A 24,784-nucleotide genomic window follows, 5' to 3' on the forward strand; every position below is an offset into this window, starting at 1 on the left:
CCTATGACGTGGATGGCTCCAATTCGCAGAAGCACCCATTGTGATTCACTTATGCCAGCAGCTGAACTGGTAACTGCTAAACTGCGCTCCGTCTCTCCCCTCTGGTCTCTGTGTTAGTTCACATCCTGAATCCCCTGCCTGCACGGACTTCCCCCGCCCCCTCTGGGCTAACACTTCACGGGGGGGTGGGGGGGTGCATTACCATGACAGTTCTTTTTCAAATTCTTGTTGTTGTTTTTTTATCCTATTAGAAATGGATACTCTTAAACCAAAACAAAAACGCCAGTCATGAGATTGGTTTCAAAATGAAGGTTGTGTCAAGAGCAGAAGAGAGCAATAACAGTATTGCAAGTAGGGAATTCTGTGTTGATGAAAAACAAGTGAGGGAGTGGCAGAAAATGAAGGCTGATTTGGAATATATTCCAAAAGCTAAAAAAGCTCTTGGTTTAACGTCTTTTTATGGGGCTCTAGAGAGTGAATTGCATAAATAGGTTATGGAGTGTCATCAAAATGATTACTGCATAGCATGCATGGGAATCTGCATACGTGCTCTACAAACGGCTAAGGATGACAAATAGAAAGCACCAGGCATTGAAAAATGTGCTGCGTTAGCAGGATGGTGTACCCGCTTCATGAATAGGTTTGGCCTACTATGTTTGAGACAACAAAGATTTCCCAGAAATTGTCACAAGACCTTGAAGAAAAAATTGTCATTCCAGTCATTTATTATAAAACAAGGATTTATAATTTTGACCTGGCAGATATTGGAAGTATAGATGAAACTGCCATGACTTTTGATCTTCCAAGCAACAGAACTGTGTCAAGTTTAGGAGAAAAACCATTTTTCTCAAAACCACAGGAAATGGGGGGGAAAAATCACTTTACAGTTCTATCGTGTTTGGCTAATGGAACTAAACTGTGTCCTGTCATTATTTTTAAAAGAAAGACCTTTCCTATAAAGATCAATTTCCCTCCTGACACAACCACTGAAGACAAAGCGGGTGCATAAGCAAATGTGGTGAAGAAAGCTGATGGTGCCCAGCTATCAAAAGATATAGCCTCTGGGGTCTTAAAGGCTTGAAGATAAACAAGTGGCCATATAGCTCAGAAGCAACAAAGCCCACATGGAAGAAACACACCAGCCTGTGTGACCACGAGCTGTCGAAGGGATCAGGTATCAAGCATCGAACAAAAAAATCATATCATTGAAAAGGTGGGTTAGTGCAGAGCGGAGACTCCAAGCCCATTGGTAGCCAACCGGACACCCCTTGCTGAGGGGTTGTGGGGAGGAAATGAACCAGGCAGGGTGCAGAGTAGCAATGATGAAACACGTAACTTTGCTCTAGTTCTTAAATATTTCTTTTTCCCCCGCCCCCCGAATATCATGATCCCAATTATACCTTGTAAAACTGGCTAGACCAGAGGATGTCCATTGGTACAGATAACAACTGGAAACAGGGAATCCAGGACAGATGACTCCTCCAGAACCAGTGATGAGAGTGGCAATGCTTAGAGGGTGGAGAGAATGTGGGATAGAAAGGGGGAACTGATTACAGGAATCTACACATAGCCTTCTCCCTGGGGGAGGGACAGCAGGGAAGAGGGCAGGGGGAGACGTCAGACAGTGTAAAATAATATATCAATGATGGAAGAGTTCATGAGGTAGGGGGGAGTGGGGAGGGAGGGAGAAAATGAGCAGCAGATATTAAGGGCTCAAGTAGAAGGCAAATGTTTTGAGAATGATGAGGGCAACAAATGTACATATATTTTTGACACAGTGTATGTATGCATTGTGATAAGAATTATACAAGCTCCCACTAAAATGATTTTTTTAAAAAGATTAATTTCCCACCAAGAATTACTGTGTGTACACATGTTAAAGGCTGGATGGATGAAGATGGAACAGAAAAATGGCTGGAAGAAATTTGGTACCGACAACCAGGAGCAGGCTTAAGAAAAAAGCCATTGTTGCTTGTTTGGGTTATGTTCAGAGCCCACCTATCAGATGACATAAAAAAAATTGGCAAAATCTAGTAAAGTTACTTTAGCCGTTATTCCAGGTAGGCTTACATCTGTACTGCAGCCTCTGGATGTATCTTTGAATAAGCCTTTTAAAGAAGGTGTGCGAAGGAGGTGGCATGAATGGATGTCATCTGGTCAAGCCCGACTAACAAAAGAAGAAAATCTCATGAAGCCTGACATAGAATTAATAGCAAAGTGGGTTCGAGATACATGGGAAGACATTCCAGAAGACATGGTGCGACGTGCCTTCCAGAAATGTAGTATTAGTAATGCTATGGATGGCAGTGAAGGCTGCGCTTTGTATGAAAATGACAGCTGTGATAGTGATGACGGCGATCTCAGTGAGGACAGCGTCTAGGATGACCTCACACCAGCTGAAGCTCTGCATCGGGATACAGATGATGATGAGGAATCCAGTTTTGAAGGATTTTTAACTCTTCACATTTTAGCTTGGTTGCTGATTGAGCTCAGTAAATAGTACTCTTAAGGTATCATTGTTGACATCTTATTGTTTTTGTTCAACCTATTTTCCACTTTGGTGGTTTACTAATGTTAAATGACTTGTTCTTTTATTTATGTTTTTATTTAAAATAAATATTTAAATACATTACCCCACTGATGTCTCAATTTTTAGTAATTTTCATTTGTTTTATTGAAACTCACCAATAGTTTATGCATTTTCCACCCTAGGCTTATATTCGAGTTGGTCAGTTTTTCTGACCAGGTAATAATTAGGTACCTCAGCTTATACTCCAGTCGGCTTATATTGGAGTGTGTATATATATATATATATATATACGGTAGTTCAAGGACTGTTTGTTGGCCTTTAGGAGTGTTTTCTGGTAGATTCTGATGGGTGCCAAGCCCTGGACCTAAAGTCTTTTTGGTACTCCGTGGGGACTTCATTGCTCTGTTCCCCTTGTTCTTCTGTTGCATGCCCTTGATGTGGTGGGATCAGATTGGCGGAAGTCCCACATTGTTGCCACCCTGTAGGGCTATTGGTAAGTGAGGGATGTCGAGTCTCATAATGGAGCCAGCCATATGGTATTCTCTGTGGATTGACTGCCTTGAGTGGGAATATTGTCCTCAAGGCTTGGTGGGCCAGGATGTGCTCCACTCTTACTTCCTCCTCCTTCCTTTGCTCCTGTGTGTTCTGATCAGACGTGTCCCTGAGCTGCAGCTTCAGTGCTGTCCTCAGAAATAAATTCTTCTGGGGGGAAGGATATGTTTTTTTTTAGGGTTCTAAATAGGCAATTGCAGAATAGGATTTCCATATGTTAAATAAACATAAATAAAAGGTAGTCATCTTCATTGTTGTTCTTAGGTGCTATCAAGTTAGCTCTCACTCCAAGCAACCACGTACAATAGGAAACCCTGCTTAGTCCTAGGTCATCTTCACAGTAGTTATTACTTTCTTCCCACTATATAGCCGAATAATCCAATATCATTTTTGTTGTTACAGATTATTTACATCCTCAATTCCTTTAAAGCAGCGGTTTTCTCAACCTGTGGGTCATGACGCCTTTTGAGGGTAGAACAACCCTTTCACAGGGCTCATTCGTAACAGTAGAGTTAAGAAGTAGCAACAAAAATACTTTTATGGTTGGGGGGTCCCCACAACAAGAGGAACTGTATGAAAGGGTTGCGGCATGAGGAAGGTTGAAAGCCACTGCTTCACAGTGTAAGACCAATGTCTGTTAGTCTTTTTCAATGTATAAATGATTGAGACCTTTTTCTTCATCTGCTCATAGACTGCTTGATGTAAACACATGCCTTTGACATCTGAAGGGGAACACATGCTGAGGAGGTGGCAGAAGGGGCAAAGGGACAACAGTTTTATATTATGCAGAATTGCGTGGCAAAATAAATGTCATTTTATGAAATATTTTGAATTCAATATTTTAAAATAAGCTTTTTGGTTGCTAGCTGATAAAATTTTGCAGCTAATAACTTAGGTGATAATTTTTGGCTCTTTTCATTTTAAAGTCTATTTGTTCTTTAAACCCCAAAGAGATCCTGGTCTCTCGTATGCAAGACAGAGTGGTTCTGCCTTTCATATTTTATGATGCATGAAATTTAACCATTGTTACAGGCAAAGAAGAGTAAAACCAAAATGCCGTCTCTGGTAAAGAAGTGGCAGAGTATCCAGCGGGAGCTCGATGAAGAGGAGCATTCTAGCTCCAGTGAGGAGGACCGGGAGTCAACCACCCAGAAGCGAATTGAAGAGTGGAAGCAGCAGCAGTTGGTCAGGTAAACAAAAAGGGGCTCCAGACCATAGGGATAGCTTTGTTTGTTTTTTAACTAATTCAACCTAAGATAATTTCTGGTCCGTAGAAGTATTTACTTCTCTGTAAACAACATGGAATAGCCATTTTTCAAACTCCATGCGTAATCAGATTTGTCGTACTTTGTCTCTCCCACAGATTGCTAACCTTAAGCAAAGGACTATAAGTATTTCCAAAGTGGGAGAGAGTATACCACTTGGTGGTGGGAGGGTTGCTGGAGCAATCCAGGCAAGCTGCAGGAGTGGGTACTTACACCTACAAAAGTTTCTCATTCGGTGGGGGGGAGGGGAGTGCCTAAATTTTGGTTCTTTTGTCCTTGGAAAGCAAAAATAAGGCCAAATAAGTTTAGGAACCTGTGGTCTAAATCCTCTGTATACCAGGTAGAAAAATCTCATCATCTCCTGCCATACACATCCAATAGAGCCTGGGTTTTGCTTTGTAAAACAATTTCATTTTATGAATAATTTACAGAAGGATAAAGGGTCAGGGAAAAACTGAAAATTAAAATTCAACCATAGGTAGCCCAAAGTCGTATTGCATGGTTTTCTTCGTATTTTTGAGAACGCACGCACACAAATCATGCTGCTGTATTTATGGTTGGCTTGGTTCTAAGGGTCCTTGTGTGTATTGCTGTTTAAGTATTTTTTTGTTGATAAAACTCCTATGAGCAAAAGTTTACCAGGACATGTTTTATTCTTTCATTGTGGCTTCAGTGATCACTGAAGATACATATATGATACATAGGCTTCAAACTGCTTGTAGAAAAGTTTCATTATCCTTTAATGCCATTTTTCCATGAATTTTATGACACTTCCTTCTATATAAATACATAGGCACTTGTGTATAAGTAAAACTATAGCGTATGGAGCAGGGTGGTTTGATCGGTCCACTGGAATTAAATTCCTTAACTGGTAGTGTTCCATTATGAGACATGAATATGTTTATGATCAGATTTTCAAGTCAGGGTTCTTATGGGCTGGGAAATGAATGGTTTTGTTTTTCTTTTTAGTGACTTAACCTGTGGGGGCTGGGTTTTGTCTTTTTTCCACAGTGGCATGGCAGAGAGAAATGCTAATTTTGAAGCCCTTCCTGAGGATTGGCGAGCACGACTAAAGAGAAGGAAAACGGCGCCAAACACATAGTAGTTTCGTTTTTTAAGAACTTATATTTTTAGTTTTTGTTTCGTTTTCTGTTATGTTCGGTCTTCCAGTTGTACCGTTGTCAAACTATAAATGTTATTGGGGAGACCATGCATTTTCTGGTCAAGAGCATACATGGATACACATATTACCAAGTTTTCACCTTTGTGGAATGAAATTCTTCTGTTTTGCTGAGGGGTGAGGTTGCTTTGACCTGTGTTCTCGCCCTTGGAAGCCCAGCAAGTTCGGGACATTCACCTCATCATGCTTAAACACAGAGCATGGCGTGCCCGGCTCTGTGAGGGACTCGGACGAAAAGTGAAGGCTTTTCCTGCCTAATAGGGGCTCATTTCCTTCTTGGTGTGGCTCCCATACCAACTCTGGCTCCAGAACAAGTGCAATTAAGAAGGCAGCTCTATAATCCACCTAGTAAAACTAGGGCCCTCGGCTCTTCTCTGACCTCCTTCCTGTAGTCTTTCACCCTCACAGTGCTGACAGCCACCTATACTTGTTTCCTCACAGATTCTAAAACTGGTAGCTTGGTTATTTCACACAATAAACAGGTAGCATATTTAAGTTTTATTGCAGGCAACAATAGTTGATGGTTCATGCACTTGATTTTGAGAATTTCCCCCTCAAGTATGTGGCGGTACATGTAATGAGAGCCACTCTATGTATCGGATGGCCATTGTCTTACCTATTCCAAAGTCCACCTCCCTTCTCTGTGTTGACCGTACTCCATAAATTTCCAGTATTTAAAAAAGCCGTTTCCTCTTCAGAACTTTCTGTTGTATCTCAATCAGGTAAAAGTCACTTTAAACTGAAGAAAAGGCAAATTGTGTTTTAAAACTCTTTGTATTTCTCCAGTTTGGGGCCTTGTAAATTTGTATATATGCACTAATAAAGCTTTTTTATATACTTCTGATTAGTTATTCACTGTTCTTTGGAGCCTGTTAGCTATTTATTAGATAGTCAGAACACCCAAATATTTGTCCTTGTTTTTCTAATCCAGTGCTATGCATAGCATGTGCAAACACTGAAGAGCTGATTCTGGAAAAGGAAGAGCAATAGAATGGTTAAGAGTGGACTTTTCAAACCATGTGATGTTTGACATAAATTTGGGGGGGGGGGCTGTTAGTTTATCTGCAACATTCTGCTAACATTTGATCTACTCGACTCATACAACCATCAGGTCAGTTCATACCCACTGTGACCCCAGAGGACAGAGTTGAACCATCCCCATTTGTTCCCAAGACTAAATCTTTACTGGAATAGAAAGCCCAGTCTTTTTTCACAGAGCAGGTCAGCAGCACAACACTAGGCCACCAGGGCCATCCGATCTACTGGTCCTGCAAATCGTGGGATGTTTGTTAACATTTTGAAGACGAATTATATACTAAGTAGTATGTACCTAGGAGTATGCTCATATAAAGTATAAAGGAAATTATCCAAAGACTAGTCTGAATGGTCAGGGTTGTGTATGATATGTCATTGTGCTAAATGGATTGTTTTTCTGGCTATTCCTGTAAATGGCTGCAAATGAAAGGCTGTCAGCTAGTCTGCTTTTACCTGGATTCCCCAGACTTGGAGGAATTGATGCAGGCCATTTGATACTACAAATGTGGTGTTCTTCACCCTACAAAGTCATTTTCACCTCGGGATGGGCTGGAGGAAATAACTTGAGGACTAATAGCCTGGGGTTTGTTGGTGCACTTTGGATTGCACGGAGCTGCAATATTGTATGAACGACTGATGAATCTGAACCCAGGTCAGCAACGGTGGCCAGCGATCTTGCTATGAGTGCCCCGCCCAGATAGGGGGCGGAGCCTGTGGGCCCCGGAAGCGCCCGGTTGCCCTGCCTTCCCACTTCCCGGACGCGGTTGCTAGGCTACCAGGCCGTCGCGGGTAGAGCTGTGGTGGGTGAGCTGGGACTTGCTACTGGACCGGGGGTGGGGGGAGGGCTGCTGTGCCTACCTCTGCATGCTACCCAGGTCCCTGGCACCCTTCGCTCAGTCCCGGGAAATCTCGCCCCCGGCATTCGCCATCCTCCCCGCGGCCCGGGAGCGCTGAACCCGAATCCCGCGTCAGGAGCTGCCCTCCGGGCCCCGACCCTCCCTGACCGCCTCTCCAGAGATCCTGCGCTCCCCCATTTCTGGCTTACGAGGGTGGCCTATTCGTCGGGAAGAAGGGAGCATGGGGTTCCGGGCGCCCCCGGAAGAGGAGGTGGGAAGACAAACCGCTTTCCGGAGCGCAGGTGCGCTCGGGCCTGCCTGCGGCTGCGGAGCCACAGGCAGGTGGGCGCGCCTTCAGATGGCCCTTTCTGGTGTTGCAGCTTAATCCTTTGTGACCGGCGGCCCTGCTGAAAATTGGGGCTCGGGTGCGGCGGATGCCGATGTCGCTGCGTGCGCTTGAGCAGGTCATGCAGAAATAACATGTTCCCAGCCTTGGAAAGCGAGCTCAAGCAGGAGGTCGGTCCATGCCCCTTCCGGGGACCACCCCCTCTCCTACCCCCCACCCCCACCCGGAAATCCAGAGAGTGATCTTGGTGCCACAGATTCCCCAGGATAGAATGCTTGGCATGTGTATTCCGAAGTAAATGGAATTTTTTCTGTGAACTGTTTTGGAGCTCCCCCCTCCCCCGCATTTGTCATTTGGTGTGTTTTCAGAAACCGTGGGGCCTCCTGTCCTTGCAGCAGTCCTGGGGTGTCCTTTAAAAGGCTTCGCCTGACCCAGGTGGCTTTCTCTTTCGCAGACCCTTCCTGACCCCTATGAAAATTTTATGTTGCACCACCTCCAGTATTACGGCTACTTTAAAGGTAACAGCAGCAGCTGCCCCATCTCTGGGAGGGAATGGTCTCCTTGACTTAATTGATTGGTGCTAAGAGAGCCCAAAGCCAGACCACATCTCTCCTCTAGTTGATACTCAGCTCCACTCTCTAGGACAGAGGGCATTACTCGTTAGGGTTTCTGAGGCTGTACCTCTTTAGGGGAGCAAACCACCTCATCTTTCATTCCCCACCCCCCAATTGGTCTTGCAATTAGCAACCCAGTGTGTAATCCAAGCCACCAAGAGATAATGCAACTAGTTAGCTCAGCTTCTTGGTCAAGACCGAGTTGAATTTAGTTTGCTGTTAACCCTATTTACTATTGCTAATCCTCAACTTAGAGCCCAGTGGTGGCACACGAGGTCAGTAGTGAGAAACCCCAGCCATTTCTTGGGAGAAAGATGAGGTTCTCTCCCATAGAGAGCCTTAAAAAGCCACGGGTAGTTCTCTGCCCTATAGGGACACTAGAAGTCGGAATTGACTTGATGGCAGAGTAGTGGTTGCTGAATACTTAACCATAGAAAAGAAATGCTGACTCAGTGACCCAATGTAGGGGTTCTGAAGCGGCCGTAAATATTTAAGGGAGCAAACAGCCTGAGGAGCCACTGGTGGATATAAACTACAGGCCAGTTAGCAGTCCCAGTACACCCCAGGGCTCCTCCATTATGAACCAAAGTATTCCTTTATTGTTTGTTTGATTTTTTTTTTTTAAGTACCAGTATTTCTAAAAAAATCCATTGCCACCTTATCCAATGCTGCTCAAGTCTCTTCCCAGCTGTGACATAGGGATAACCAGATGTAACTCCCTTGGATTGATGTGTGAAAAACGGGTTGAGAAGTGGAACAACGTTGGGTGGTGGGTGTAGTGAGGGACATTGTTGATGGTAAACAAGGCTTCCTGCAACTGAATTGAACTGCCTATTCTTAGCTAAGAGGGGCAGTGTACAGAACTCGAGCTCGGCCACACATCCTGTCTGGAAGAGCAGCTCTCGCTTCCTGTTGAATGACTCCTTTGGAGAAAGAGATGATTTGGTCCCGGAGACCCTGCCAAAAGAGAAACTCTTATGTGAGTAACAATCTGTGTGTGTGAGTGTGAAGACCCCCCCTCCCCAAATCCTCACTGTCCCCACTGTACAAGCAACGTGACTATCTTCATTAGTGTTAGGCAGAGTTCAATTGAAAAATTGTTCTTGTGGTTTTTGTTTTTTATTTTAAGTAAAGCAAATAGATTTATTCAGGGTTCAACACAGTTTAAGCCAATAATCATACAGATCCTAAAAATGAAGCCATGATATAAAAAGATAGAGTGTCTGGGGTCTTAAAGACTCTAAGTCAAACAAGCAGCCATCTAGCAGAGAAGCAACAAGCCCACATGGAAGAAGCACACCAGCCTGTGCCATCATGAGGTGTGTCCAGGATCGGGTAGCAGGCATCAGAAGACCAAAAACCAAAAAAACACAGTTGAGGACGGGGGTGTGTGTGTGTGGGGGGGGGTGTACAAGCAGAGACCTGAAGCCCATCTGTAGACAATGGGAAGAGACGAGTCAATCAGGATTCAGTAAAGCACTAATGAAACACAATACTCTGGTTCCTCAAGGTTTCCTCACCCCTCACTATCATGACCCCAGTTCTGCCTTTCACTGCGGGCTATACCGAAGCATGTGTACAGGTACAGATGAGACATAAGAGCTCACAACACATGGAATACAGGAATGGGAGTGGTGATACCCGGAGGGGAGGCAGGAGAGGTCACATGGGGTGGGGTGGAGGCGGTGTCTTGTGGTTATTTTTGTCACTGAAGCGAGGAAGATAGATATTTTTAAATAGCAAAAAGTTTGTTAAATATTTTACTAGAAAAGCACAAAGTAAAGTAGATTGGGCTTATGATCTGTTTGGTTTTTGTTTTTTAAAAAAAATTCAAATGGTTTAAAAGCACACACACAACATGAAAATGAAAAGCTCGCTTCTGTTCCACCTTACATACAGCCGCTGATCTTATAATACCTTTCAAGAAAAGCGAGCAAGGACCTATGTTCCTTTGGCCTGGCAGAGGGTCTGAAGCCTGGTGTGGGTTGATCTTTTTGCTTAGGACCTTCGAGATCCATTTCCATAAGCACAGAAAACTGGCCTCCTTTTTAAAGGCACCTGGGTCATTCTGTCTCATTAACAGATCATAATTACTTAGCTCCCCTACTGAAAACTGCTTCCACTCTGCTGGTGACTCTACTCTCTTGTTATTTTGAATGCAGTAAATGCTGTAAAGAACATGTTTGACTTGGCCCCCTTTTGAAAAACCTAAGGTCAAAGGTCCTGCATAATTTAAGGTGAAATAACAGGAAAATGGCCACAAGTTTCACTGTAGCCATCAGGTTCTGAGAGTGCCTGTGAACTTAACACCTTCATCAGGATAAGTGTAAAAGTAGCTCAGTGGTTTTCCTGCCTATTAGGTGGGGAAAAAATCCAACTTGTATCTGTTTTTTTTGATACTTAAAAAAATCAAACTCGCTGCCTTCAAGTCTATTCTGACTCACAGCTATCCGGTAGGACACAGCCAACCTGCCTCTGTGGGTTTCCAAGGCAGCACATCTTAAGGGGGCAGAGAACCTCCTTTCTCTCCCCCAGAGCTGCTGCTGGGTTTGAGCTGCTGACCTCATGGCTTTGGCACCCACGATGCCCCAAGGCTCCTTCCTTGTTTTGATTAAACATTCATTGCTTAGGATTGAGGTGAAGATTTAGATAGAAATGAGGGCAGGGAGGTCCAAATTGGGGTGTGGGAAGGAGTGGGGTGAAATGGAAAGAAAAAAATCCCTGGGACAAAGGATGCATCTCACACTATGCACCCGCCTCCACCTGCTTCCCAGGGCTTACCTGCTGATCTTCACCTGAGCACCTGCCAGCCTGTCCTCCAGACCAGAAAATCCAAACGCTCAGACTTCTGCCTTTGCCCCTCTTATTCTGCCCCTCCCCGAGCTGAGTGTCATCACACAGCACTAGGACCTGCCTCTGCTGAGCAGCCAGAGGCCTAGAGTCCCCCCACCCTTATCCCTGATTCCTGTCCGTTATCATGTCTCTGTCTCCATTTCCTACTCCCAGAAAGCCTTTACCACCCCCCCTTTTTTAAAAACATTTTATTAGGGGCTCATACAACTCCTTCCTCCCTTTTCTCATTCTTCCTTCCCAGGAGCACTGCTTCCCACTTAGCTGCCTCCCCTTCCCATCCTCTTTTTTTTTTCTCCTCTCCTTTGAAAAGCTACATGGTCACCTGGAAGTTCAATTTGCAGATTGAACTTCATTGCCATTAAAAACATTTTGTCATGCTTTTCTGAAACGTTTATGAATGGGTTCATTGAAAGTTCCCTTTCTTGCATCATAAAATAAAAATAGTGAAACCCTTAATGTGGCTAAACCATTGAATTGTAAGAGACATAAATGTCAATAAAACTACACACACGCAAAGTGCCCTTGTATTCATTTGTGGCACACCTTTGAAATAGCAGGGATCTGTAGGGTCAGAACTCACTTGATGGAAGGGAGTTAACTTTAAAAACCAAAAGGCTCCCTCCAATACTAAGGCTTCATATGGACCTGCTTAATAGAGCATTCACATTTCATAATTTAGAACATGTCATCCTGGATTAAATGTCTTTGTTACAGGAGAAACCTATCCTAGGCTTGCCCATCTTCGCTCACATTGAAACCCAGTGTGTGATGGGTGTGCTTCCTTGTTACACTTGAGCAGTGAGGTCCTGGCGGAGGAAAGGAAACGTTTCCCTCCTTCCCTTCCTTTGACAGGTTCACTTATGCAGAACTCACCACTTCTTAAGAGCAGACAACTACTTTATGATGAGTTGAGTGACGTCAACCCACGCCTGCGAGAGCCCCGAGATCTCTTTGCACTCTTCTCTAGCAACAGGCCGCTCCTGGTTCCACGGTGGCCAATAGAATGTGAGGTCATCAAAGAAAACATTCATCATATTGGTAATGTGGCTTCTGGGAGGTGGTCTTGCTTCTCTGGCTCTACTACAGACCTAAGAGTTACCTGTCCTCCTTGCTAAAGTAGAAAGTAGGACAGTGAGCATGCACTAGGTTGCCCTAAAATTATTACGCTCTTGGAAAATCAGGGACATTTACCAAAATCTGGAGCAGTGGTTCTCAACCGGTAGGTCGTGACCCCTTTGGGGGTCCAACAACCCCTTCACAGGGGTCACCCAATTTATAACAGTAGCAAAATTACAGTGATGAAGTAGCAATGACAACAATTTTATGGTTGGGGGGTTTCACCACAACATGGGGAGCTGTATGAAAGGATCGTGGCATTAGGAAGGTTGAGAACCAGTGATCTAGAGAGACCAGTGTGTAAACTGGAATGTCCTTGAGTTGATTGGAATGTGTGGATACTTTCCTAGAGGCCCAAATATGTACATCCTAACGTCTGTTTTCTAGATAATTCCTACCTTAGTATTAATATGAATGGATGAACTTTCTAGGAGCCTTGATAGAATTAGTGACCATATCTTGAGTTTACTGGCATTTTTTATGGCAATAGTGGATGCTTATGACATTGCTGGTTATATCAGTGAGTTCTTGGTATAAGCACCATCTTCAGCATTCATTTCAGGAAGCATTTACAGGAATGAGAAATGCGGACTTTCCTAACAGTAATGAGTATGTCTGCCCAACATGTCTGTCACAATCAGACAGTTCTGACTTCCTAGCTCCACTTCTGTAATAACCATCCAATAAATATTGTTTAAGCATTAAACATGTATTAAGTATAATACTTGGTGTTAAAGGTAGACTGGTGAACAAGATAGAGTCACCCAAAGTGACAAACTAAATGTAAGAATAAAACATAATCAGGCAATTGCATAGAGTTTGGTATCTGGGAACACGTAACCCAACCTGGAAGATTAGAGAGGGTTTCCAAGAGGCGCTTGCCGGTAATCTGATGTCTAAATGTCGAGGTAGAAGTGAAGCAACACAGTGAGCGAGGTCAACGCAGACCATTCCATTTACAGGACACAGCATGCTGTGCTAGAGCAACCAAGGAGCAGAGCATGACAGATGGGCACAAAACCCTTCTGGGGGTGTTTGGAAATAATGTGGAGCGTGTTGATTGACACCCAGACCGAGGAGTCCTAAAATAGCCTGGCTCCTACTCTGTACAGTGTTTCAATAAAAATCTAAGGTGACCTGGCCTGACAGTAATTCCTCTGTAAGGTAGTGCGAGGAACACTGGTAGTGCAGTGATGAAGCACTCAGCGGCTCTTGAAACTTACCAACTGCTCCGTGGGAGAAAGGTGCAGCAGTCTGCCTGGGGGAGACTGGGGCATTTCTGTTCTGTCCCATTGGGTCACTCGACAAGTTGAAATTGACTTACTGCCACTGCGTAGTTTTTGTGTTTTGTTTTGAAATAGGGGTGGGTGGCGGTGCTTGGTAAGGTGCTGATGAATCGGTCTCAACTCATAGCAACCCGATGTTCAGCAGAACAAAACGCCCCCCAGTCTGACGCCATCCTCACACTTGTTAGGTTCGAGGTGGGTTTTGTAGCCACTGTGTTGATCCATCTTGTTGAGGGCCTTCCTCTTTATCAGTACCATTCCACTTTGCCAGGTCACTTTTTCTAGGGACTGGGCTCTCCTGATACCATGTCCAAAGTACATGAGATGAAGTCTTGCCACCCTTGCGTCTAAGAGACACTGTGGCTGCACCTCTTCCAAAACAGATTGATTTGTTCTTTTGGCACTCGATGGTATTTTCAGCATTCTTCTCCAGCACCATAATTCAGATGCATCAGTTCTTCTTCAAAGTAGCATCCATGCTATTCAACACTTTCAAAAAGTCTTGTGCCAAAGATTTACCCAATGCAGTGTGTCCTTTGATCTCTTGATGGCTGCTTCCATGAGCATTGATTGTGGATCCAAACAAGACGAAATCCTTGACAACTTCAATCTTTTCTTTATTGATCATGTTGTTTCCTGTTGGTCCATTTGTGAAGGTTTTTGTTTTCTTTCCAGTGAGTTGCCATCCAGACTAAAGTCTGCAATCCTTGATCTTCATCAGCAAGTGCTTCAAGTGGTCCTCACTTTCAGCAAGGCACTTTCTGCTTGTCAAAGGTTGTTAATAAGCCCTCCTTCAATCCCGATGCCATATTATTCTTCACAGAAGCCAGCTTCTCAGCATACAGATTGAATTAGTGAGAAGATGCAACCCTGACACTTTTCCTGATTTTTTTTTAGTTTTCCTGATTTTAAACCATGTGGAATTCCCTTATTCTGTTCTCACAACTGTCTTTTGATCTGTGTGTAAGTTCATATTCTTCCCAAGGTTATCCATAGTCTGTTATGATTCACACAGTCAAATGTCTTGGCATAGTTAATAAAACACAAGTAAATATCTTTCTGGTATTCTCTGCTTTCAGCCAAGATCCTTCTGACATCAGCAATGATATTCCTTGCTCCATGTCTTCTGAGTCAGGCCTGAGCCTCTGGCAGCTCCCGGTCAATGTACTACAGCTGGTGAATGATCTTCAGCAAAATCTTACTGGCACATTGTGCCTGCTCACTTTCTTTGGAATGGATACAATTAGGGATCTCATCCAGGCAGTTGGCCAGGTAGCTGTCTTCCGAATATCTTGGCATAGACAAACGAGTCCTTCAGTGCTTCATCAGCTTGTTAAGACATTTCAAGTCAATATTTCATCAATTCCTGAACTTTTGTTTTAAGGGTATGCCTTCAATGCAGCTTGGACTTCTTCCTTCAGTACCATTTCTTCTTGATCATGTGTTAACTCGTGCTATAGTTAAATATCGCTGGTTCTTTTTACTATGGAGACTATACCAAAGTCACTATCTTTTTTGGATGATTTATGGCATCACTCAATATTTTGTTCAAAGAATCATTCTATCTTAGAACTGAAAGCTCGAATTGTTTCTTGAGTTCTTTCTGTTTCAGATTTGCTGAACATGTTCTTCCTTTGGGTCCCCCCCCCCCACTTTTTTTTGGTGTCAGGAGTGGGATTCACCTCTTCTTTCCATATTAATAAATCATTCCATTGGGGGCTCCCACAGCTCTCAAAACAATTCATACATCAGTCATACCAACCACTTGCCATCATCACCCATAAAACACTCCCCTTCTTCCTGAGCCCCTGGTATCAGTTCCTCTCCCTCTCCCTCCTAGCTTCCCCCTCACTCATGAAACCTTGATAATTTATAAATCATTATTTTGTCATATCTTACACTGTCCGCCCTCTCCCTTCGCCCACGTCTCCGTTGCTCATCCCCCTGGAGTGGTGAGGTATATGTCTATCATTGTAGTCAGTTCCCCATTCCTCTCCCCACTCCTTTTTGGCTTTCTGACTCTAGGTTTTTGGACATTTCATTATAATACTTTGTGTCTAAAGCTGCCCTTTGAAATTTTCTGTTGAGCTCTCTGACTTCATCATGTCTTTCATGTGCCTTAGCCACGCTATGATTAAAGCAACTTTCAGTCTCTTCTGACATCTACTTTGATCTTTCTTTCCTTCTTGTCTTTTAAATGATCTTTTGCTTTCTTCATCTTGTCTTCTGTCATTAGTGTCCAGTGCAGCAAATCTGTGTGTGAGATACTTTTGAAGTTCAAGTGGGATAGAGTCAAGATCATGTTTTGGCTCTCGGGGAGTTGTTTTAATTTTCTTCAGCTTCTCCTGAACTTGCATATGAATGATTGATAGTCTGCTCCAGAGTCAGCCCCTGGCTTGGTTTTAGCTGCTCACACTGAACTTCTCCATCCTTTGTCCACAAAACATAAGCAAATCAAATCCACTGCCATCGAGTCAATGCTGACTCCAAGTTACACCCTCCTCCCCACCTCGTGAGTTTCCAAGAGCAAAGTCTTTGTCCCGAGGAGCTGCTGGTGGTTTCAAACTGCCCACCTTGCGGACCACAGCCCATCTCAGAACTACTATCCCACCAGGGCTCTTCCCACAAATATAATGAAGTTTACTTTTGTGTATTCCATCTGGAGAAGTCTGTGCTTTTGTGTTGTTGAAAAAGATTTTTGTGATGAGTCACATTTCATTTGCAATACCAGTTACACATCTTCCAGCATCACAGTGACATACACACCACCACACAGGACAGACTGACATTCAAGCAGTGGTCTTAAATGTGTGAAACAATAGAAATGAGTGATTTCCTGTAAGGATTTGGACTGGCTACCAAGAACATCGGCAAGGAAGGCAATAAAGTGGGAAACTGGAATTTAATATTCAAATTATTGTGATGGTGTAATTCACTAACCCACATTAAGCATACACCGATTCAGTTAATGCGTGTGCAACTCAGTGACATTGATTACATTCTTCGTGTTATACGACCCTTCTCGGTAGCCTCCTCCATATTATTCTATCACCAACGAGAGAAACTTATCCCTAAGCTGCTCATTGAACCTTGAGTTGGAGTCAATTTGGCCATGTGTAGATAATTTTTTTAAGAGCACAATCCTTAAAACATCCATTCTATGCGAATTAAGCTGGGTTAGAGCAGCTACCAGTTGGGCTACTAACACAAGGTTGGCAGTTCAAACCCACCAGCTGCCTCTCAGGAGAAAGATGAGGCATTCATGAGGTAAAGTTTGAATTCTGGGAAGCCGCATGGTGAGGATGGTCACCATAAGTCAGAATCGACTTCAGTTCTTTTTGGTTTTGTTTGGTTTGTTGTAGGGTTTTAAGATGATGTTACTGGTCAGTTTCTGTTTAAGGTTGAAAGATGATCTCAGGAAAATAGCTTTGGGGATCATCCACCCTTGAGGACCACAAAATCTGAAGTTCCTGGAACTAGGAAAGCAATGCTTTCTTTTTTTAAAGCAATGCTTTTAAAAGGTCGAGGAAACTTCACAGCATCTTATTTTAAAAAACTGAATCTTCAAAACCACATCATTCAACATTACCTTAAAGAATAGAAATTAGCATACTCTTTTACTGAGTTATATCATTATTTTATATATATATATATATATATACTTGTTGGACTCCCATAAGAGAAGTATCTTTTGGAATCCACTGGTAACTAAAAAGCCTGTTTGTTCTGAAACAGTAGACATGCTTGTTCCTCCATAGGAGAAGAAAACAAAATAAATGTTTCCTGGCCTTTAAGGAAGCTTGGTGCCAAATTTTAAAGAGCTAATGTCGTCATTGGGATCCCTGGTGGTGTAGTGACTACACCTTGTGCTGCTAACTGCAAGGTCGGCAGGTTGAAGCCACCAGCAAGCCGCTGCATGGGAGAAAGAGAGGGCTTTTCATTCCCTGTAAAGAGCTACAGTCTCAGAAACTCGCAGGGGCAGTTCTGCACTCTTAAAGGATGTACGGCCATGGACTGCATGGCAACAAGAAATGAGATCGTTGCAATTATATTTATTGACTTTGCTGTTGGCATATATTTAGTCATTTTCAGGTTCTCATCCTTCAATCTTCTATTGATAGTTGATTATTTCATTATATAGGTTTTTGACTTAAAACTTCATCCCAATCTTTAAGGAAAGAGGCAAGACAATCTATAAACAGACTGAGAAACTCATGGTGCACATTTGGTCTGACCTTGGCAATGTAGCCCTTTGAATAATTTTCCTGTAATTTTATCATATAAGTTCTAATAAAGTACTTTTTCTACTATTTCTTATTTTAAACACTTTTTTTTAAATGTCTTCTTTCAGAGTGGGTCCCACCTCAACCAGAATATTTCTATCAACCTACAGGGAATGAAAAAATACCAGAAATTGTAGGAGAGGAAAAAGGCACAGTTGTCTATCAATTAGACTCAGGTATTGTCCTTATACTGACTAGTAAGTGCATAATCATGACCGGATTACATACTGTTTATTTGCTAGAATAAAACTTTTGTAGTTCAGTAACTCTCTTTTACAGACCAAACCATGCAAGAGCTCTGATCTTCTTGATCAAAATCACCTTAAAACTTGAAAGCTATGGATTTTGATAAGAGTTGCATGAGCCCCCAATAAAATATTTTTAATAACTATAAGACTTGAAAGCTTTTTTAAAATGTCAGCACTTTTTTCTTCATAGCTCTAAATTTTCCCTCTTGCTAAAAAAGAGATGTTGGATCAGCTTTGGGGAGCTTTGTTTTCTTTTGTCCAGCTCCTCCTGCCTGTACACTAGTGAGAGTACTAGTTGTATGCATATATGACTGTCATTTAAATCGTACATTTAAATCTATATATCCAGAACACACTGGACCCAAAACAAAAGATTCTTATTCTCAAAGGGACATGGAAGAATCCCCACAGTAGACGATATGCGAGACCATAAGCGAAGTATTGATACACTTGTTATATGTCATTGAGTTGGTTCTGACTGGGCAATCCTGTGTACAATAGGACAAAACACTGCCCAGTCCTGCCACCCTCACAGTCATTGCTACATGTGAGCCCATTGTCACAGGCTCTAGGTCAGTCTACCTCACTGAGAGTAATAAGTCCACCTAATTGAAGGTAATAACTTAAAAGGGCTTTAAAGTAAATTAACTGTGCTTTGTGATCACAACAACCACAAAATGCACTCTAGGAAATCCACAAATATTTGGAAATGATACACCACATTTCTAAATTATGCCTGGGCTAAAGAAGAAATCACAAGGAGTGTTAGAAAATATTTTTAACTGCATGACAATAAAAATTATATGAAAAACATTTGAGATATAACCAAAGCTCTGCCCAGGAAACTTATGGTGGCATCTGAAGTCCTCTTCACAGAGAGCGATGAGAATCAGCAGCAGCCCAAAAGCTGACTCTGCGAGGTGGAAGTCGGGCATCCCTCCACTCACCAACCTTTCACTGATCCCAACACCACTTGTCCTCCCCAGGGCTGTCCGTTGAGCTGGATTCGATAATCCATTGCTATTGCCATACAAAAATCTATACGGATTTGATAATCCATTGCAATTGCTATACAGAAAAATCTGTACTGCAATTTAAAAAGATCACAAGTTAATTAACCAAGTGTCTGCCTTTATGAAGTAAAAAAAAAAAAGAGCAAAACTAAATCCAAAGCAAGCAGAAGGAAAGAAAAGGAATGGGGATCAATGCGACAGAAAATAGAGAAGTAATAGAGAAAATTAAAGGTGTTTCTTGAGAAGTAAATACCATGCCCTGTAGAGTCGCTCTGAGTTGGCATCAACTCGATGGCAGTTGCTTGGTTTGGTAACTCCTAGAGAAGTCGGGTCAGACATGGCCCCACACCCTTTTTACAAAGATGCTTCGTGTGAGGCCACAAAACAAATCTTGATCAATTTAAAGATTGAAATCGTACAGAGCTACAATGTAATGAAGCTTGAACTCCAACGGAAGGAAAACAGAACCATGTACAAATATATGTAAGTGAAGCGACATATTCTTTACAAAACCTTTGGGTTAAAGATAAAACCATAAAGAAAATTAGAAAATACTTTGAGGTGAATAAATATGAAAACATACCAAACTGTAAAAGCAAATCTCGGGGAGAAAATTTGAGCTGTAAATACCTGCACTGAAGAATGACGAGGGCAACAAATGTATTAGGGACCTTTGCTCAATTGATGTGTGTATGGATTGTGATAAGAGTTGTATGAGCCCCAATAAAAATATTTATTAATTAAAAAAAATTTTTTTTTAAAACCACACACACACAAAAAAATACCTACACTGATAAAGAAGATCTCAAATCAGTAATCTAACTTTCCACATCAAAGAACTAGGCAAACAAAAGCACACTAAATCCATAGCAATCAGAAGAATGGAAATAAAATATAATGGAGTGAAACAATACAAAAGAATCAAATATCCAAGTCCAAAAATTGATTCTTTGAAAAGAGAACACAACTGACAAACTCTTAGACAATCAAAGAAGATGCAAGGAACTAAAATCAGTAATGCAAGGGAAGATAAGGACCACCGACCTTCCGATGTTAAAGGCTATCAGCAAAGTCAGCAAAGCTGAATTGCACAAAATCAGCAGACAAAAATCACCAGCAAGAAACACCTGAAAATGAAATGAAGACAAGATCCCTATTTATAATATCAGAAAGATATTGGGGAGTGTGGGCCCTCTAGCATTTTTCAACTTTTGTGAAACAATTTTGTCTATTTGGCCTTTGTTTTCCAGAAGAGTGAAGAACCTGCTTGTCAATTTCTACAAAATGAGCCTGAGGGGGTTTGATATGGACTGAGTCCACAGATAAATTTGGGAAGACTGGTCACCTTAACAGTATTAACTTCGAATTCATGAGCAGGAACTCTCTCCATTTATTTAGATTTTTAAAAACTATCCTGTTGAGGAATTTTAATTTTTCTTGTATTAAAGTTATTCCCAGTGTTTTATCCCCCCCCCCCCAAATGGAACTGGCCATGGAGCTTTCTATAAATGCCACAAGCCAGTGGAAGGGTGACATGAAGATGGGCATGTAGAGCAACGGAAGAGGAGTGAGAGTCTAGAAATGTGTTGATTTTCAGCCAAGGTGCCGAGGCAATTTAATGAGGAAAGTATAGTCTTTTCTACAAGATGATGCTGGGAAAGTGGGATAGCTATGTGCAAAAGGGTTCACTTAGACCCTTTCCACACACAAAAATTAAATCATAGACCTAAATGTAAGAGTTAAAAATATAACCTGTCTAGGAGAGAAGTATCATTCTGGGTTAGTCTGTTTTTACTTTATTACTGTAAGGTCAGTACTACTATCTTCCCTTGCATTACTGATTTTCGTTCCTTGCATTAGATATGACCCCAAACACCCGATCTATAGAAGAAAAATGGAACAAGGATTGATGGAAGGCTTATTAAAAATCTGTGATATGCAGATGACACAACCTTACTTGCTGAAAGCAAGGAGGCCTTGCCACACTTGTTGATGAAAATCAAGGCAATCCTTGGAGCCTTCAGTATGATTACAACCCAAAAAGACTGAACTTCTCACAACCGGACCAATAGATAACATCGTGTGGAAAGGGAAAAAGTTGATGTCAAGAATTTTTGTCTAGCTTGGCTCCGCAGTCAGTGCCCATGAAAGCAGCAGTCAAGAGCTCAAACGACGTGTTGGGTAAACCTGCTGCACACCACCTCTTTATTTATTTACATACACTATCACATCTCATCCCTGTTGATCAAGTGGTCCACCAGACATCCGAGACCAGGCAGCAGCCTCGGCCAGCTTCCAGGCTCCTCCCTTGGACTCCAACAGAGCACACTGCCCTCTTGCACAGGGCTTGCATGTTGGGACGATGGAGCAGCTCATGTCATCCATGAACTCCACGTGCACTTGCATGCACTGTCCCTGGGAGCCAGTCCTGCTCAGCACTTTAGTGACTCTGGTCAGCTTGACGGGCTGCACATGGCTGGTGTCCATGATGGTGGTGCAGTGGTGATTGGGCAGAGAGACAAGACCTCTTTTGAGTATAGTAAAGCAAGGATGTTACTTTGAAAACTAAGGTAAGCCTGACCTAAGCCATGTTATTTTCCATGTGCATGTGAAAGTTGAACATGGAATAAGGAAAACCAAAGAAAACTCCGTGCATTTGGTTTTGCATTGAACGGTGCTGGAGAAGAATAATGAAAGTCCCACGGACCGCTACAAGGACACACGGATCTGTCTTAGAGGAAGTAGGACAAGGATGGCAAGACTTTGCTTTGCACTCTGGACATGTCAGGAAAGACGAGTCCCTGGAGAAGGGCATTATATTGGTCAAGTAGAAGGGCAGCGAAGGAGGAAAGGCCCTCAAGGAGAGGGATTGACACCTTGGCTGCAGCAATGGGCCCAAGAAGAATTATGAGGACGGCACAGGATGGCATTGTTTTGTTCTGTTGTGCATCGGGTACTGTGGTCAGAACCAACTCTGGGACCTAACAACAGCACCAACATAAAGGAAGAAATTGAGATACTGGACTTCAACTAAATGCAGAACCTTTGCTATTCAAAAGGCACCATTTTAAAAAGGAAAGAAAGACAACCTGCGGACTGGGAGAAACGGGCCAAAGATCTGAGTTGGCATTTTACCAATGGAGATGGACAAATGGGTTCACACATGAGAAGATGTGTGACACTTTTAGTCATTGGAGAAATGCTCAAACCACGTCGTAGCAGCTGGAGCAGCTGTGAGGGAGGTAGGAAGCGCTGGGCATGGGGTGCAGTCCCCTGGTGGCACAGTGAGATAAGTGCTGGGTTGCTAACATTGAGGTTGGAGGTTTGAGTCTGTCAACTGCTGTCAGTGAAAGATGAGACAAACAGCTCCCCTAGAGATGGACAGTCTTAGAAACCCTATGGAGCACTTCCACCTGTCCTCCAGATCCCCATGAATCAGAGTCAACTCTAGGGAGCACTTCCACTTGTCCTCCAGGGTCCCCGTGAATCAGAATCAACTCTAAGGCAGCGGGTTTGGGTTTTTGTTGGGAAGATGTGGAACATGTGAAGGTAATGAATAAAGAATTTTATAAATCATTTTCAAAGTCATTGACAAATAACAAAAAATGCTAGAAATACTACAAATTTGACAAAATAAGATCTCGTTATTGTATGAATATCATAGGCCAAGGACAAGCCCTTTGAGAAAGTTACGAAGCACTAAAATAATTTTTCAAAAGTAATTGAGCTTTTTCACTGAATTTTGTATGAAAATAGCAAATCCCACCCCCCACCTCACCCACAAAAAACAATCGAAACAACACTTGACTGTTATCACAAGGATTTAAAAGAAGTTGTGATTGTGACATAAATTTGTTACATATGATAAAATATATTTAATAATTTTTAGTTTCACTTTTGTTTCGAGATAAAATGTCCCAGCCCAAAACTTCTTCCCTAATAATGATGAAGACGTAGTTCCCTTTTTATGCAAATTTACCCATATCAATTATTCTCAACTACCTCGTTCCATTATATTCAAATCCAAAAGGAGATAGTAGAAAAGTTTATAAACTTTTTTTTCTATTTCCTACTTTTATTTTATTTTAAATTAACAAATATTTACTATTTAGGTATCTATTTTTTAGAATAAGATTACAAATGTTAAAACAACAACAAAAAAGATTACAAATGTTTTCCAACAAGAGAATTAAAAATAATAATTTATAAATTAGCAAGTGTTCATGAGGGAGGAAAGGAAAAAAATGAGCTGATACCAAGGGCTCAAATAGAAAATGTTTTGAGAATGATGATGACAACAGATGTACAAATGTGCTTGACACAGTAGATGTATGTATGGATTGTGATAAGAGCTGTGTTTGCCCCCAATAAAATTATTTTAAAAAAATAAATATATATATTTAAAAAAATGAAAGTCTGCGAAGGCCCCCTGAGAATCTGCATATTAATTGTTATTGACATGAAAGTAACTAGAACCTGGTGGAACCCGGCCCGAATCTCTCTCATTTGCAGTGCCCACCGAAAGTTCCTATTTCACCAGTTCCCGAGTGGGAGGCAAACGAGGAATTATCAAGGAACTCGCAGTCTCATTGGAAGGACCGGAGGATAGCACTCTGCTGTTTGAGTCCAGGTTTGAGAGTGGGAATCTGCAAAAAGCCGTCAGAGTGTGAGTAGCAACACAGATTCCCCAAAGGGGAGGATGAGGGGAGGTGGTGGCAAGATGTCTTTGAGAATGATGTTAAGACTCTGGAAGGTTTGCCAAAATGATAGAGGTGCTGGCAGGTAGGAGTGGGGGTGAAGTAGAAGAATACAAGGGGGTACCCTCCCAAAACCGTAAAGAGCTCTGATAGGTGGAACTTTCCTCATTTTCCCCGCTAAGCGAGTATTAAGCAACCCATTCTGAGTTAGTGCACTCAGTGGTGTCTCCTGGGAAGGTTCTCTCTGGTCCCAGTGAATTTTTTCATTAAAAAAACATTTTGTTAGAACCTCGTTTTTTGGGTTTGTTTGTTTTTTTGTGTGATGGCCAATTTAAGAGAACAGCATGCAGCTATGAAGTTTCGTTTTCTGCTCAGGAAAAATGCCACAGAAACTGCTGTGATGTTAAACACAGCTTACAAGGACAGCACTATGGGGAAAACTCAAGTATATGAGTGGTTTTCTTGTTTCAAAAAAGGTGCAATGATGACATACCTTGTTCTGGACATCCATCAACTTCCCAAATGGATGAAAATGTCCACAAAGTTCATGTACTTGTGCTTGAGGACCGACGGACCACTGAAGAGAAAAGGAAGTTATCTGGACTATCTTGGAGCTCGCTCGGTTCAGCGCATTGTAATGGAAGATTTGGGAATGAGAAGGGTCACTGTGAACTTTGTGCCTCAAATTCTGACTGAGCAGGAAAAGGAGTGTGGGGTGCAAATGTGCCTTGATTGGAAAGAACAGCTCCAAAGCGACCCAGACTTTTTTCCAAGGTCATTACTGCTGATGAGACCCGGTGCTGTTCTTACGACCCAAACCAAACATTGATCAAGCCAGTGGACGACACCATCACCACCTAGCGCCCCCCAAAACTCATCAAGTTAAAGATCGAGACGATGTTCATCTGATATTTTGATGTGAGATAGTGG

The 24,784-nt window shown here is 42.4% G+C and overlaps 2 protein-coding genes across 6 annotated transcripts in view; both read left to right on the forward strand.

The window, feature by feature from the left end:
- Positions 1-5,561, forward strand: part of FNBP4 (formin binding protein 4) — a 33,809-nt gene extending 28,248 nt beyond the window's left edge. Inside the window, exons 16-17 of the mRNA XM_075545711.1 lie at positions 4,115-4,272; positions 5,359-5,561. Coding sequence (XP_075401826.1) covers positions 4,115-4,272; positions 5,359-5,449 — 249 coding nt within the window. The 3' untranslated portion in view covers positions 5,450-5,561. The remainder of the gene's footprint in view (positions 1-4,114; positions 4,273-5,358) is intronic.
- A 1,739-nt stretch (positions 5,562-7,300) lies between these two features.
- AGBL2 (AGBL carboxypeptidase 2) overlaps positions 7,301-24,784 on the forward strand; it is a 37,561-nt gene continuing 20,077 nt past the window's right edge. For 2 of the 5 annotated variants that reach the window (XM_075545712.1, XM_075545714.1), the window contains exons 1-7: positions 7,301-7,362; positions 7,779-7,914; positions 8,199-8,262; positions 9,200-9,337; positions 12,064-12,249; positions 17,965-18,072; positions 23,670-23,823. In XM_075545712.1, the coding sequence (XP_075401827.1) occupies positions 7,879-7,914; positions 8,199-8,262; positions 9,200-9,337; positions 12,064-12,249; positions 17,965-18,072; positions 23,670-23,823 (686 nt within the window). In that variant the 5' untranslated portion in view covers positions 7,301-7,362; positions 7,779-7,878. Of the gene's footprint in view, positions 7,363-7,776; positions 7,915-8,198; positions 8,263-9,199; positions 9,338-12,063; positions 12,250-17,964; positions 18,073-23,669; positions 23,824-24,784 lie in introns of those variants that run through there. The other 3 variants (XM_075545713.1, XM_075545717.1, XM_075545716.1) reach the window with 3 other exon arrangements.

The sequence above is a fragment of the Tenrec ecaudatus genome, chromosome 4, assembly GCF_050624435.1.
Source record: "Tenrec ecaudatus isolate mTenEca1 chromosome 4, mTenEca1.hap1, whole genome shotgun sequence".
Classification (NCBI taxonomy): Eukaryota; Metazoa; Chordata; class Mammalia; order Afrosoricida; family Tenrecidae; genus Tenrec; species Tenrec ecaudatus.